This window comes from Nicotiana tabacum, chromosome 20, assembly GCF_000715075.1.
Source record: "Nicotiana tabacum cultivar K326 chromosome 20, ASM71507v2, whole genome shotgun sequence".
Classification (NCBI taxonomy): Eukaryota; Viridiplantae; Streptophyta; class Magnoliopsida; order Solanales; family Solanaceae; genus Nicotiana; species Nicotiana tabacum.
In genome coordinates this window covers 132,318,311-132,334,970 of record NC_134099.1, presented here as the reverse complement: position 1 = coordinate 132,334,970, position 16,660 = coordinate 132,318,311, and the positions used below count along the sequence as shown (strand labels likewise).

The 16,660-nt window shown below is 38.1% G+C and overlaps 1 protein-coding gene across 1 annotated transcript; it reads right to left on the bottom strand.

Moving 5' to 3' along the window:
• Positions 1–3,086: 3,086 nt before the first annotated feature.
• LOC107831158 (uncharacterized) lies at positions 3,087–5,800 on the bottom strand. Its single transcript, XM_016658895.2, has 7 exons — positions 5,278–5,800; positions 4,547–4,716; positions 4,375–4,477; positions 4,165–4,281; positions 3,748–3,918; positions 3,534–3,657; positions 3,087–3,447 (listed from the first exon to the last, which is right to left on the bottom strand). Exons 1-7 carry the CDS (start codon positions 5,632–5,634, stop codon positions 3,332–3,334), a joined length of 1,158 nt encoding a protein of 385 aa, XP_016514381.1. The 5' UTR covers positions 5,635–5,800; the 3' UTR covers positions 3,087–3,331.
• Positions 5,801–16,660: the final 10,860 nt, after the last annotated feature.

Genomic DNA, 16,660 nt, shown 5'->3' with positions numbered 1-16,660 from the left:
CGAATCGAGGCCTGATTGAATGCAAACTGTTTTGGATTTCACTACATTCATTTCCTCTATTTCGTTAATGCTATGTAATAGGTCCTAAACCACACATGTTGTCTCAGCTATCTCATACCTTTAATGTGCTATACAAGTGAATATGTGCTCTTAAGAGTTTTGGGTGTTAATTAATTCTCTAGATTTTGTTACTTTTGGTATTGAAAAGTTAGTTAGCTTAAAATCTTGTGTTATGTTTGTAAGTTTAGTTAAGTGTGAATATTCGTTAATCTAAAGTCAAGCATGTATCCTCGGTAGTAATTCAAGTTTTCTTGATGTATTAGTTGTTGGGTAGTGATGAGATTCATCAGCTCGTGTTAAGTGCATAGGTTTGTCTTGCTTTAGCATAGACTCGATCTTGAGTCTGAAACCATCAGTTTTGTTCGCTGCAGTGTTGGGCTTCTCGAGCCTTGAATTCTGAAGTCACTTGCAGGGGAATAAGGCCTGTTGTTGTTGTCTAGGCTCGTTTTTTAGCCCAGTAGGGCATTCTTTAGCTACTGGATTGTCTTGGTAGCAGATTTGACTCAAGGATGTATGAAAGATAAAATTAGAAATTTAGCTAGTTGATTTGTGTTAAATGGTTAAAATTCAGAAGTAAAAATGTCAGTTCAACTTCACGTTTCATCTAGTTCTTGGTTAGTTGGTATTTAATTCATTTTGTACAATTATTGGTTCTAAAGTTCGTGCTTAAAGCAGGCCCAATTAATGAATATTTAATCCCCGATTCAATAGCATGTTCAGTGTCCTTGGACGTCCATTCCTCACTGAGAATTGCGCTTATTCGGGCCCAAGCCTGAAGGCATTTTGAATGGGTTCATGTAGTTGCTATTTGCTGGAGCAATTTTTCTTTAAGATTAATTAGTTTAAATACTATGCCTATCAGTTAACAAGTAAGGCCGAATTTTTTTTTTAGTTAAAAATAATTAGAATTCCATTAAGCCTTCCTCAATTAATTAGACTCCTGAAATCGGGTTTGAGGTGTGCTGTGCCAAATAAAATCTCAAAATGCACGGCCCTCATTTCATTTAATTTTAATCCTTAGAATTCGAGGCGTGCCATTTAGCAAATTTCCATGGCCCTCGCAAAGTTAACAACGCTAGTTGCTTTAGCCGCGTTATTTTAATAACATTACCTTCCTAAAATCGGGTGTGCATTTCATGTGACCCAAATCCAAATCTCAACAACGTTAAATAAAATGTGTCGTGGACCGCGGGTGTATTTCATGTGGCGTGGTTCAAAGACGCACTTTAGATAACGTTGAATCTTTCTAATTAATTAAAAGTGGTTAATAATTTAAAATTATACCATAGGCTAAAACATATTTTAAAATCAGTTAATAGGCTAACTATGATACTTTAAGCGACCGTGCTAGAACCATGGAATCCGGGGATGCCTAACACCTTCCCTCGGGTTAACAAAATTCCTTATTCAGAATTTCTGGTTCGCAGACTTCAAAAGGAAAGTCGAATTTTCCTCGATTTGGGATTTAGAAAAATAAATCGGTGACTTGGGACACCAAAAAATAAACTATCCTAAGTGGCGACTCTGAATAACATAAATAAAAAATCTCATTTCGAATAATGTCACTTAAATTGAAAAAACTCCCTTGTATACCTCTCGGGGTGTAAAAAGGAGGTGTGGCAATCGCCGCTTCGGCTTCGGCTTCGGATTCGGTCAATTGATATGATTGATTGATAATTGTTTGGACCAAATTTATTTTTCTTTTCCATCATTTAATATTTTCTTTTCTAATATTTTTTCGCGGGAAAAAATATCGCGGGCACCTTATCAACGAATAGACACCTTATCAACGAAGAGGCACCTATGCACCCGTTGGGATTCAACTTCTTTGGCTATAAATAAATTCATTTTCCACTAACGAAAAATCTGAAATTTCTCCCCTCAATCTTCTGCATTGGTTTTCAAAAGCAAAACGTAAGCATTTTTTGTATGATTTGCTCCGCCATTTGAGTTCGCCGAAGTTCTGTATTGAAGTGCCGCTATCACAGAATAATTATTCCATTCTATCATGGGAGGAATTAATCTGTAACCTTGAGCAACTTTGAGGGGATTAAATTAATTAAGGACACACAAGAAAATTGTGAGCTCGAAATTTTCCTGTTTTGTTTTCTTAAACTAACGATTTTCTAGTTTTCTGATTTTGAATACAGTGTACTAACATTTTTGCATATATATGACAAGGTTGCCATAGCTAGGAAAAGTGGAGGTTTAAAATCACTTCTCCAAGTTATTTTGGGTTTAGATACTGTGTTGTCCTTTTTTTATTTTTTTATGTTTAGCTCTGCCTTTTAATTTCCATGTTGCTATATCATTGATGGAACATGATCGATCAATTGAAAGGACTAACCATGCTATAGAACTTTCAGTTACCCCAACTAGTGGAAAGACGAGCTATATCATGAAATCTACGGAACTACTAAAACTATTGAATATAATCTGGAGTCTGGAATAACAGCACACATCCAACAAGCTAAGTCACTTGTGAAAGCAATAGAGAAAAAAGTAGATAAAGAGAAACAGTCCGTATATTGCATTCCATATTTCTGAGTTATGATTCAGTGAATGGCTGCAAATGCAACTGGAAACTTTATATGGTCAAGTGGGAAAAAGCTCAATTGTTGAAAAACTGAGGTCTGAAATTGAGACAATTCTTCAAACTATACACACTGGACTGCAGACTGCAGAGTAATGCTAACATAAGAAGAATATTTTGTATTACATATCCCTCTTGAGTACTGAGTTTCAGTTTAATAAACTGGTTTTCCTTTTACATCAGGTTTAAGTGTCTCCGAGGAGCATCTCGTATTCTGATTACATTATATGATGCTTGAACATTATAGTAACATATGATATAGCTTGCTTACAAAAACAAAAAAAATGCTATTTTCCACCAGTAATTAAACAGAATAAGCTGCTACTTTCCACCAGAAAATAGAAGATTATGTTAATATTTTAGATTAGGCCTTCCTTTTGATCGGTGGATGTTTATGTAACCTTTTATACATTGAGTTTTGGGCATGGGAATACTGGTAACAATCGGTTAGCACGAGCTGCTTTGGTATAGAACTTTGTCGGTCTTGTTATATATATTCAGTTACTCTGAAAAGCAGACACTTAAAAATCAAAAGTTCCCTCCCAAACAAAGGTTTATGTTGAGCAGATCCTTTTCTGTTTTTGAGATCCCAATTTGAAAGAATACTTTATATGGTAAAAACATTTCTCCCTGGATCCTCAATTACTTGAGACGCCAAGTCTCCGTCATAGCTTGCATTTAGGACAATGGGAAGACATAGGATTCTTGTTTCTCCTTTGGGTTCCCTTCTATAATTGATAACGTTTTCTCATCCAAATCTATCACAGCTGTGCACAGTGTGTATAGCAATGGACCTGAAATGAGGTTAGAGAGCATCATTTCACTAAAATACTAAGTATCAATATAGGAATGAATATGTGTAATATTTTTCATGAACTACCTGTCATGTAAATAGGATACTTCTTAGCATTCCTGTCCCCAACAAGTGCTAAGAAATCATTTTTTGATTCCTTTGCCAAAGAAGATGCTCTTGTTTGCCTGCTCAAGGAGTTCTCGTCTTGTGCCTTCGTTTAGGAAAAATATAGACAGAGGTTAAATTTCTATGAATCTGGTCCTGGCTGTTTGTTGCATTGTTGGAAGTAAGGTGTGGTTACCTGCTTTACTTGAAGATGCAGATACATGTTGGCATGGAAAAATGGAGTTTCTCCGACTTCATGAACTGAAATTCGATTTCTTGATGCAGTCTCAACGTTCAAAATCCTCCGAGCTCTTGTGTCTATCAAGTTATAGCTGTGCCCTACTGAAGCCTCTGACGAATGGATCCTCTGAAATCGCAAGAAAATGAACTTTGACCTAACTCAACCTTAATAGTTAACAACATAACATGGGTCTCAAGATTGGGCAAGTCAAGAATTGGAATGAGTCAGGTTGCCATATCATGTTAAGAAAATAGACTTTGGGTTTAATAACAGTCCAAGGCCATATTAGGAGACAACGGCTCATTCACTTAGCCAGTGCGGGACACTCAATAACGCGAATCAAAAGAGTAAACAAGAAAATTTAGAGCTTACAGCCAGAGCATCCTCAATGCTATTTGCTTCAAGTAGGTCTCTGGACACGAAGTTTCTGCCAATGGCACCAGCTACTATCTCTTCCTCACATGGTGGTACTGAGTTTAAAGTAAATGCCTATAATCGATAACTCACGTATAAATACAGTCCGAACTAGAATATCAATGATAATTGACAGAGAGAAAATATTAAACTCATATCAGTATATACCACTCCATGACTATTAAATCCAAAGGCACAACTTGGAAGTTCTCCAGCATATGTGTAAGCAGTGAATGATGTTCCATTAGACAATGTCACCTTAACCAAATAACTGCAATATTATAAGGAAATTAGTCGAATTCCAAAAACACCAATATATATATTCTTGCTAGTAATTTACGTGTGTCCAACAAGAGCAACATTTGCATCCTCATTATGAGCAGCCACAGCCATGGAGTTGTTAACAACAAGAATAGATGAACAGTCAGCACTAATTTCATCTTCCTTCAGATTACTTTCTGTCTTTGGAATGAAAGGCAATATCTCTTTCCTAAAGTTCAATAGTAAAATCTGCACCAACCAAAAGAAAATATAATACTATCAGTTTGTTAATTTAGTACTCCCTCAGTTCCAATTTGTTCAGCTATTTCCTTAATTATTAGTTCATTTCAAAAAGATATTCACATTTCTATATTTGAAATGTAATTTTAAACTTCCCATTACTTATATGCAGGGGCGGATGCAGAGTATGTATGGCCCCCGATTCATCTGAACCCAATACTTTCAACGTGGAGCATAAATTTATGTGTAAAAATTCATTAAACTTGCAACAAATGATAAGTCTGAACCCATAATTTCAAAAATACAATGGATTCAATGCTAAAAACCTTAAAAGTTGAGCCACATAATCTAAATCCTGGATCCGCCTCAGCTTATATGAAGTTTTTATAGTCACGCAAATTCTGTGACATGTTTAAGACCACAAATTTCAAAAGTTTTACAGTAACACAAATATTATGACATGTTTAAGAATATAAGTTTTACAAGGTTTATAATGTAAATATTATGACATGTTTAAGAGCACTAAGGAGAGAGTATCAATTGGCTATATAAGTATGAAAGTTACTTCACATTGAGAAATGGGACGCCACTTCCTTCAGCAATTCCTTTGAGTTCATTCCAGTAATTGGGAAACTTGTTCTTATTAGTTTCAGATAAAGTATGAATGAGTGGCTGGGAATTTGGGAACTGAGCAAAAGGGAGGAGCTGGTTTTGAAGAATAAGGTCATTAGATAATCTGCTGCGTATCTGTTTTGAGAATCTTTGACCTATCAAGAAGCCAATTTGGAATGCATTTTCACAAGGGCCAAATTCATGCATCTCTAACTTGTTGGTTTCCTTACTTGTGCTTCCCATGGTTAGTGTGTGTCTGTGTGTGTGACTAAGGACTAGTTTATGCTGATGGCGTCTTATCTTCAAGTCAATCATCTGTAAATAGGAATGGTTTTTCTCTAGATACCTACTTTGTTTTTCTCATATTTGAAATAAGGACCACATTCTATGCCCATGTCCAAGCATGTTTGGGGAGTACCTGAGGATGCTGCAACAAATTTGGAGGGTGTGTCGCACCCCAATCAAAACGAGGCTAATGGATGAAGGCACGAGCCATGATGCAACAAGTCATCTCATAGTTGGCCAAGCAAACAATGAGTTTTGTCACATTTATTCGGTCGGCCAAAATTAATTACAACAACTATAAGAAATAACGGAAGGTTGTTTTCACACACACACACACACACATATATATATATATATATATATATATATATACACACACACACATTCGTTTATTATATACAAAAATCATACAAATTTTATACACGCAAACAATGGCATGGATTGGCCGAAGGTGATGACTTGGGCATGGGCCAAGGTGAGGCCTCAAGCCACAGCCCATAGGCAGTTCGCCTAGGCACGGCCCAGTAGCAATTACTGATTGTGTGGCCCAGTAGCAAGCCAAGGCCCAACATGACTTGTGCACTTGCATGCTCCGTCAGAAGGGCTTAGACAGACCAAATGTCACTGACTTTTGGGCCCTAGAATGTCCAATAGGAACCAATAGTATGAGGGGATAAGTGCCCAAATACCATATTTTTGGGCCCTTATTTAAGTTGTAGCCAAAGTGCAAATATATTTGCAAATCTATCCACTTTTAAGACATGCGCATATGAAGTTAGTCTTGTTAAAGGCTAACATCAGACATATTTGTCTGAAGTGTGTCTAAAAAATTCAGATATATATGCATTTTGGAACAACTTCAGACATTCGCGTGTGAAGTTGCATCAATTTGTTTCTGAAGTTTCCTCTGAACCTTCCCATATTGCTTGTACAAGCAAACTTCAGACACACACGACTGAAGTAGCAAAATTATACATTTGAAATTACAAAAATTGTCTTAAGTTCGTCATATTGCTTGTGCAAGCAAACTTCAGTCCAAAGTTTAGCTTGCAGTAGGAAGTTTAGCCTAGCATTCTCAAACTTCAGACACTTTTTTATTTGAAGTTTGGCCTGAGTCCTAACCATCCCAAACTTTAGTCTATCACTCATTCCCTTCCTCTAAGACCAACGACAACAGCTAACGAAAATCCTAAAAATTAGCAGCGCTTCTTCTTCCTCAACTAGAAAAGAAGCCATATAAGTTAATAGACCTAACGATCCTAAGCTAGAAGCAAGCAACATCTAGGTCCGAAAAACACCATGGATACCACCTGACCAAGCTCAACCATCAAAACTACTGTAAGACCACTTGAACTTACCATCAAAGCAAACCACAATACAGTAAATGGAGAAGAAAAGTACTGTTGTGAGGTCCTAAGAATATGACGATGAATTCGGTGTGTACGGAAGAAGGCGATAGCTAGGTTGTGTCTGGTGTGAAAATGGAGAGCAAAAATTATGGTGGTGCTCCGTTGTGCTGCGATGTTACTGGACTTGGCGGAAGATGGCAAAAGTTTGGTTTAGCCTGATGTTGTTAAAAATTGGGTATATGTTAAATTATTTTGAAAAATTGGGCACAAGTTAAATAGCGGTATCCAAAATTCAAATAGAGCACCCAGTGAAATTTTCCATAAATATGGAGCAATGCGTCACCAAGAAACCAGGTCTCAAACCATCCACATCGAAACAATTCTCAAAAAGCCATCCATAGTGTTGTTTAGCCAAGCAAAACACCACCAACACTTCCTAAACTAATTAATTGAGGGACACCATTCTGCGGATGAACTTAACATCCACCAAGGAAGAAGTACAGGACTAGATCGATGAAAATTGTCTAATAGTGTGATATAATATGGAAAAAGGAAGTTTTTTTTAATTAAAATTAAATACCAGCACTGTTTTGGAGGTTCAGAGTTTGTGTTAACAAATGCTGGCTCAGGTATTGCTTGCAGTTCTGATAAGAAATGTCATGCCCACAAATCACAGCAAAACTATAATGCATTTCATTGGATTCAAAAATGTTTTAAAAGGAAAATATTTAACTTCTCTACGGTTATAAATGTTTGTATTCTGTATTCAAAACCAGAAAATTATAAAACACAGAAAATTCCGAGCCCACAAGTTTATTGTGTGTTCTTAAGGAATTTAATCCCTTTATAGTTGCTCAAGGTTTCAGATTAATTCCTCCCAGCATAGAACAGAATAAATATTCTGTGATAGCGACACTTCAAATCATAGAACATCGGCAAACTCAAATGGCGGAACAAATAACACAAAATGCTTATGTTTTGCTTTGATAATCAATGCAGAAGAGAGAGGGGAGAGAATTTTAGATTCGGTGGTGAAAAATGAGGTTGAACATCTCTATTTATAGCCAACAAAGTTAAATCCCAACAGGTGTAAAGGTGCCTGTTTGTTTTCGACAGAAATTAATCGAATATATGTTAAGTGGAATGTCTGGTCTCAAATTTGACCGTTGGAAAATAATGCTGCATTGGTCTAAAAAATTATGGATCAATCCGAAGACAAAGCCGAAGCTGAGCCGAGCGAGCGCGATGATGGCCCGAGGCTTTCTTTCTTCTCAACTCTTTAAGAGCTAGAACAAGTGCTTCCATATATAAGCACAAAAATTTTCCTCTTCCTATCCAATGAGGGACAAAGTTCCTTTGTAAAAGGGACTTATCCAAAATTTCATTTCCCTGCATTTCATTTTTCATCAATTTTTATTCACATCTCTTTGTTTTAATTAACAAAACCCAACAATCCCCCACATGAATGAGAAATGGCTATCTGAAAAATTATGCATGAAAAAACCGTGTGATTCACAAGTAAGGATTAATCGCATCTGGATAAGTAGATTTTCCTTTGAACATTTCGTACTGAACATATATCGTATATACTCGATCAATCGGTAGATTTGATATCTTTGAACTGTCGAACTTTGGTGTATACCTAGACAACTATACGTCATGCAATCAACCTTTAATCGTCTTTGGTTCTCATTGTTGTGTTCGTTTCAGCCATGAACACCGCCTGGTTTCATAAGTGCGTAGAGAACTGGCCTTATAAAATTCTCCTTAAAGTGGCTTATACTTCACACTTACGTAGGTGATTCCTAAACGTGTTATCCTGTAGATATACTATTTGATATACCCAATATCAAACTTAGAAACCATTAAAAAGCCTTAACGCGTTATCCTTGGTACTGAACATTGTCTTCATCATGAGAATGAACCAAAATTTTATTTGACAATGTTAAACTGTCACTAGTGACTTTGTTTGATCTCCTTGAACCTAGATCTTAGGATTTCCAGTATTCTAGGTAGAGTTACCACCACATTGACTTGTCCTCGGCCATAGTCCCATTCTCTTTGATGACTTCTCAACCGCATCTCTAGGTAGGCCTTTTGTAAGAGAATCTGATACATTATCTTTTGACTTTACATAGTCAATTGTGATAATTCCACTAGAGAGTAGTTGTCTAATAGTATTATGTCTTCGTCGTATTTAACGAGATTTTCCGTTATACATAATGCTCCCAGCCCTTCCTATTGCCACTTGACTATCGCAATGTATGCATATAGGTGCCAAAGGTTTGGGCCAAAATATAAAATCTTCCAAAAAATTCTGGAGACATTCAACTTCTTCACCGACCTTGTCTAAAGCTATAAACTCAGGCTCCATTGTATAGCAAGTGATGCATATCTGTTTGGAAGACTTCCAAGACACTGCTCATCCACCAATGATAAAAACGTATTCACTCGTGGATTTTGATTATGTTGATCCGGTGATCCAATTTACATCACTATATCCCTTAATAACTGCGAGATAATTATTATAATGCAATGCATAGTCTTGGGTATATTTCAAATACCAAAAACTTGTTTCATTGCTATCCAATGAGCTTGGTCGGGATTATTTGTATATCAACTAATCTTACTTATCGCACAAGCTATATCAGGTCGTGTACAATTCATAATGTGCATCAAGCTTACTTGCTTTGACCTTTATTCTTTATAAGAGTATGGTTTAAATCAATTGGCATTCTTGCAACTTTAAAGTCGAAATATTTGAACTTTTTAAGTACCATTTTAATATAATTAGATTGAGACAAAGCTAGACTTTGAGGTGTCGTAAGGATCTTAATTCCCAAAATTAAATCGGCAACTACTAAGTCTTTCATACCAAACTTACTAGTAAGCATGCGCTTAGTAACATTTATGTTAGCAATGTCGTTACTCATTATCAACATATCATCCACATATAAACAAACAATGACTATTTGATTTGGAGTATTCTTAATGTAAACACATTTGTCACACTCATTGATCTTGAAATCATTTGACAATATTGTTTGGTCAAATTTCACATGCCATTGTTTTGGTGCTTGTTTTAGTCCGTAAAGTGACTTAACAAGTCGACACACCTTCTTTTCTTTTCCATGAACTACGAACACTTCAGGTTATTCCATATAAATTTTTTCCTCTAAATCTCCATTTAAGAAGGATATCTTCACATCCATCTGAAGGATTTGAAGGCCATACATGGCGGCTAACTCTATTAACACCCAGATAAATGTAATCCTCGTTACCAGTGAGTATGTGTCAAAGTAATCAAGACCTTCTCGCTGTCTAAACCCTTTAACAACTAATCTTGTCTTATATTTATCAATAGTACCATCGACTTTTATTTTCCTTTTAAAAATCTATTTAGAACCCAAAGGTTTATTTCCTGGAGGAAGATCAACCAATTCCCATGTATGATTACTTAATATGGATTCTATCTCACTATTGACTGCCTCTTTCCAATATTGTGCTTTCGAGGAAGACATCGCTTCTTTGAATGTTTGAGGCTCATTTTCCAACAACAATGCGAGAAAATCTGGTCCAAAAGAAGTAGTTGTCCTTTGACGTTTACTACGTCTTGGTTTTTCCTTGTTAAAAGTACTTTCCTTTGCTTCTTCTCTAGTTCACTTAGATTTTTTTATTAGACGACTCACATTCCTTTTTATACGGATAAATATTCTCAAAGAATTCAGCATTATCCAATTTGATTACCGTATTAATATGTATGTCGGGATTTTCTGATTTATGAAACGATATGCCTTACTATTTATTGCATATCTTATGAAAACACAATCAACGATTTTTGGTCCAATCTTTACCCTTTTGGATTTAGGGACTTGCACTTTAGCCAAACACCCCTACACTTTAAAATATTTTAAGTTGGGTTTCCTTCCTTTTTATTTTTTGTATGGAATGGATTGCGTTTTGCTCTGAGGAACTCGATTGAGTATTCAGGTAGCTGTAACAATAGCTTTCCCCTACAAGTTTAGAGGTAAACCAGAACCTATTAACAAGGAATTCATCATCTCCTTTAGCGTTCTATTCTTTCTTTCCTCAATTCCATTAGATTAGGGTGAGTAAGGGGCAGTTGTTAGGTGAATAATGCCATATTTCAAATATATTTCTTTAAAAGGAGATTTATATTCGTCACCCCTGTCACTTCTTATCATTTCGATCTTTTTGTTTAGTTGCATTTCAACATCATTTTTGTATTGCTTGAATGCATTAATTGCTTCATTTGTACTATTAAGTAAGTAAATATAGCAATATCTAGTACTGTCATCAATAAAAATTATGAAATACTTTTTCCCATCGCGAGATGATATTGACTTCATGTCGTAAATATCTGTGTGAATTAAGTCTAAAGGATTTGAATTTCTTTCAACTGACTTATAAGAATGTTTAACATACTTTGATTTCACACATATTTTATATTTCGAGTTATTGCACTCAAACTTAGGCAATACATCCAAATTAATCATTTTCCACAAAGTTTCGAAGTTGACGTGACCTAAAGTTCATACCATAAATTATTTGACTCAAGCAAGTAAGAAGAAGCTAGAATTTTATTCATATAAATGGAAATTAAATTGAGTCTGAAAAGCCCCTCAGTAAGGTAATATTTTCCTTCATACATTTTATTCTTACTAACTACAACCTTGTCGGAAACAAAAACACAATTAAAAGCGTTCTTGACTAGAAGTGATGTCGAGACCAAATTCTTCTGCATTTCAGGAACATGAAGAACATCGTTTAGAGTCATAATCTTGCCAGAAGTCATCTTCAAAACTATCTTGACCGTTCCTTCAATTTTTGCAGTAGCAAAATTTATCATAAAAATTCTCTCACCGGGTCCAGCGGGAGTAGAAGAAGTTAATAACTCCTTGTTAGCACAAACATGACGAGTTGCCCCCGAATCAATCCACCATTCTCTAGGATCTCCAACTAGGTTGCATTCAGAAAGCATGGCACACAAATCGTCCATTTCATCATTCTTCTCAATCATGTTTACTTGGCTTTTCTTTTTGTCCTTCTTTGGTGCACGACAGTCAGCAGCCTTGTGTCCAGCCTCTCCACAATTCTGGCAGTTTCCTTTGAACTTCTTTTTTCTTGGGTAATTCTTTGGTCCAGATGGCTTCTTTCTCTTTTTGCTCATTGAAGATTCCTCAACAATATTTGCATCCATTATTGTTAAATTTCCACGAGACTTTGTTTCTGCAGCCTTGCTGTCCTCTTAAATCCTTAGGCGAACAATAAGGTCTTCCAACATCATCTCCTTGCGCTTATATTTCAAGTAGTTTTTAAAATCCTTCAACATTGGAGGCAACTTTTCAATAAATGCCACAATTTGAAATGCTTCATTTATGCATACCTACAACCATTAATTTATAATTAATAATATAATCAATATCTTTAATAAAGATATTGATTCGATATATACCTTCTATAACGACCCCGCCGGTCATTTTAAGAATTTAACGCCCCGATCCCCTATTAACTACTTTCCTCGTGTATGTTTCCGCTATTGTGAGTTGCTAGGGGGATTCGTTTTGGATTTCGGAGTGTTGACACTTAGTCCTAAATAAGAGTTTAAGCTTTAGAATTTGGAACGTAGTCAAAGAAGTGTAAAGATAGCCTCAGAATGGAATTCTGTTGGTTCCGTTAGCTCCGTTGGATGATTTCGGGCTTAGGGCATGTTCGTATTGTGTTTTGGAGGTCTGTAGCTTAATTAGGCTTGAAATGCCAAAAGTCAAATTTTTGAAGTTTCCGGTTCGATAGTGAGATTTTGATATAGGGGTCGGAATGGAATTCTAGAAGTTGGAGTAGGTCCGTTGTGTCATTTGGGACGTGTGTGCAAAATTTCATGTCATTCGGATGAGGTTTTATAGACTTTTTGATCGAAAGCGTAATTTGGAAGTTTTGGGAATCCTTAGACTTGGATTGGAGAGTGATTTGTGGTTTTCGTATAGTTTGATGTGATTAGAGGGTGGGAATAAGTTTGTATGATATTTTAGTATTGGTTGGCATATTTGGTTGAGGTCTTGGGGGCCTCGGGTGAGTTTCGGGTGGTTAACGAAAGTTGAATTGGACTTAGGAAAAATCTGAAGTTTGCTGGATCTGTCATAAATTCACCTGCGTACATGGACCACAGGTGCGGACCTGCAGAAGTGATGGAGAAGTTGCAGATGCGGCTGGGCATTTGGAGTTCTGAAGTCACAGGTGCGAGAGCTGGAGCGCACCTGCGAGATCGCAGGTGCGGTAGAAGAAGCACAGGTGCGGCTTGGTGCTTTAAGTGAATTCTCATAGATGCGCACCTGGGACCGCATGTGCGGGTCTGCAGGTGCGAGGAAATGGCTGCAGGTGCGGAAACCCTGGGCCAGAACCTATATAAAGGTTCAGTCGCAATTTTTGTCCATTCTTTCACCATTTTCATCCGGGTTTTGAGCTTTTTTGGAAGGTTTTTGAGAGAGAATTCAAGGGAGCTTTGAAGAGGTAAGCTTTTTGGAACCCAAACTCATTTATATGGTATTATTCTACTAATTTGACAATAAATTTTTGGAAAATAAGGGTTAGAATTGGGGGTTTAAGGTTTGAAATTAGAGACTTGGATTTGGGGATTTGAGGGGTCGTTTGTAGTCCGATTTTTGTGTATTTGATATGGTTAGACTCGTGAGTGAATGAGGGTTCATAATCCGTAACTTTTACCCGATTCCGATAAGTGGGCCCCGGGGAATTTTTGAGCGATTTTCTTAATTTTGCGTGTTAGCTTCGAATTAATTAGTGGAATTAGTTACTTGAAGTTATATTTACATTATGCAATTCATTTGAATAGATTTGAGCCATTTGGAGTCAGGTACTCTTGGAAGGAACGTGATATCGAGTTGATTGAGCTGGTTAGAGGTAAGTGGCTTGCCTAACCTTGTGTAGGGGAACTCCCCTTAGGGTTTTGTATTATTGATATATGAAATGCCTTGTACGTGAGGTAACGAGTGTGTACATGTGCTAATTGTTGAAAAATCATGTTTTCATTAAGTAACTATAATTGTGTTTTTCTTCCCTGTTGTACATTACTTGCAATTTAAGCCTATCGTTAGTTTAGGGAAGCATGTCTAAGTGACTTAACTGTTTCACTTGCTCAAACTGCCTTATTTGAATTCTGTGCAGCATGCTAGGTGAGAAATACCTGTTTTTTAGAATTGAATATTCTTCATGATGTTGCCGTGTGTTTACATTGGGGCTACGGGCGATATCCCGGTAGATCCCCCTTGCCTATTTATTTTGAACTACGGATTGGTATTCCGGTAGATCCCCGTGCACATTTACATTGGAACTACGGGACTGCACTCGGTAGATTCCCTCTGTACTGGATATTTATATTTGGGACTATGGATTGGTATTCTAGTAGATCCCCTACACATTATGAGTTGGACTACGGGATGACACCCTGGAGATCGACTGGATATTCATATTTGGGGACTACAGGACGATATCTTGGAAAATCCCCTGTTGCTATCTCTATGTGGAGCTATATACTTTCTGTGATCTTTCTCTCTGTTGTAGTTGTTGTTATTCTTATTATTCTGCGTTACTTCGTACTGTTTCATTTCCTTATATATTTATATAACCAGTAGGGACCTGACCTTTCTCGTCACTACTCGAGGCTTGGCACTTACTGGGTACCGTTGTGGTGTACTCATGCCTTTTCTGCACATGTTTTTCGTGTGTAGCTCCAGGTTCTTCGGCTCAGCCATACCAATAGTGAGGCGAGGCAATATTCAGAGGCGTCCGCAGACCGAGGAGTCCCTCTCTATTCTTCCCTCGAGCTTTAGTTCTCTTGTATTTACTTTTGTTTAGACATTCTACAGTTAGAACACTTGTAGCTATTCAGTAGCTTGTGATTTCATGAGATTCCGGGTTTTGGGAGTTGTTTCAGTTTGAGAGTTTATATTGTACATGTCGAGCGGCATCTTAAACGTTTTACTTATGTTTTATCCGTAGTTTTTAGTTAGTTTTATATTTTGTTTCCTTTTTCCGTAAATTGTTAGGCTTACCTAGTCATAGAGACTAGGTGCCGTCACGATAGCTCACGGAGGGCAAACTCTGGTTGTGAAAAGTTGATATCGGAGCACTAGGTTCATAGGAGTCATGAATCACAAGCCGATTTATTAGAGTCTCGCGGATCGGTATGGAGACGTCTGTACTTATCTACAAGAGGCTATGTAACTGTTAGGAAAAATTTCCACTTCATTTGATTTCCTTGTCGTGCGAGATTTTGACATCACAATTCTAAACCTTGTCATCTACTCTCTCACAGATGGTGAGGACACGTGCTACCGGAGATGACCAGGCACCCACACCCCCTATTAGAGCTGTCAGAGGTCGAGGCTGGGGTAGAGGCCAAGGACGCACCCATGGTGCAGCCAGAGTACCCGCGCGAGCGGCCACAAAGGAGCCACCAGCAGCTCCAACCGGAGTCTAGGCACCTGATACGCCTACTGCTACTACTATTCCAACTCTTCAGGAGACTCTTGCACAGTTCGTGAGCATGTACACCACTCTAGCTCAGGTAGGGTTGATTCCCCTTGCTGCAGCCACATCCCAAGCTGGGGGAGGAGCGCAGACTCCCGCCACCCGCACTCTTAAGTAGCGAGTCCAGGTTGATCAAATCCTAGAGGTTATACCGATGCCGCCTGTAGTCCCAGAGCAGCCCGAAGACAGGTCAGCGACTATAGAGGATGAGCAGTGGAGGCTTGAGAGGTTCAAGAAGCATAAGCCTCCTGTATTTAGTGGTTTAGCATCAAATGATGCCCTGGGATTTCTGGAGGAGTGTCACTGTATCCTCCGCACTATAGGTATATCAGGATCAAGTGGGGTTTCTTTCACTACCTTCCAGCTTCGAGGAGCCGCCTACTAGTGGTGGCATACTTTTGAGTTGGACAGTCCAGCTGAGGCAACATCCCTTACTTGGACTCAGTTTTCAGATATGTTCCTGAGAGAGTTTGTTCCTCAGAGCCTCAGGGACGCATGTCGCGTGGAGTTTGAGCATTTGCTCTAGGGCACTATGACTGTTTTGGAGTATGCTATCTGTTTCACTGACTTGGCTAGGCATGCACCAGCTTTGGTGGCTACAATTCGTGAGAGGGTTCGACGGTTTATTGAGGGGCTCATTCCCAGCATCAGGTCTAGCATGACTCATGAGTTGGAAATGGAAATTTCTTATCAGCAGGTGGTGAGCATTGCTAGGAGAGTGGAGGGTATTCATGCTCGGGATAGAGAGGAGAGGGAGACCAAGAGGTCTCGAGAGTCAGACCATTATTCTGTGCCCGTGCTCCATCTGCAGTTCGTCATGGTAGGGGTTATATGAGTTACCCTATTCATTCAACTTTTCCATCGGCCAGTGGTATTCTAGCTCCTCCTAGACCTCAGGAGCCTTATTATGTACCTCCAGTATCTAGTGTGCCTCCTGCACAGGGTGCTTTCAGTGATCAGTCTGGTAGACCTGGCCCGAGCCAGTCACAACCATCACGTCCTCCCAGAGATTGTTTTGAGTGTTGTGACACACGAAATATGGTGAGGGATTGCCCCAGACTTAGGCGGGGTGTACCTCCACAAACTTTTCAGCCGCATCGTGCCCCGTTGAGTTCCCAGGCTATGATTACAGCATCAGTTGC

What these genes read in the sequence shown, in the direction of transcription:
- LOC107831158 (XM_016658895.2), bottom strand. Translation starts at nt 5,634, where the DNA reads ATGATTGACTTGAAGATAAGACGCCATCAGCATAAACTAGTCCTTAGT. An exon ending in GTGGCGTCCCATTTCTCAAT is followed by an intron (nt 4,717 to 5,277) that starts GTGAAGTAACTT and finishes TGGTTGGTGCAG; the next exon opens with ATTTTACTATTGAACTTTAG. An exon ending in GTTGCTCTTGTTGGACACAC is followed by an intron (nt 4,478 to 4,546) that starts GTAAATTACTAG and finishes ATAATATTGCAG; the next exon opens with TTATTTGGTTAAGGTGACAT.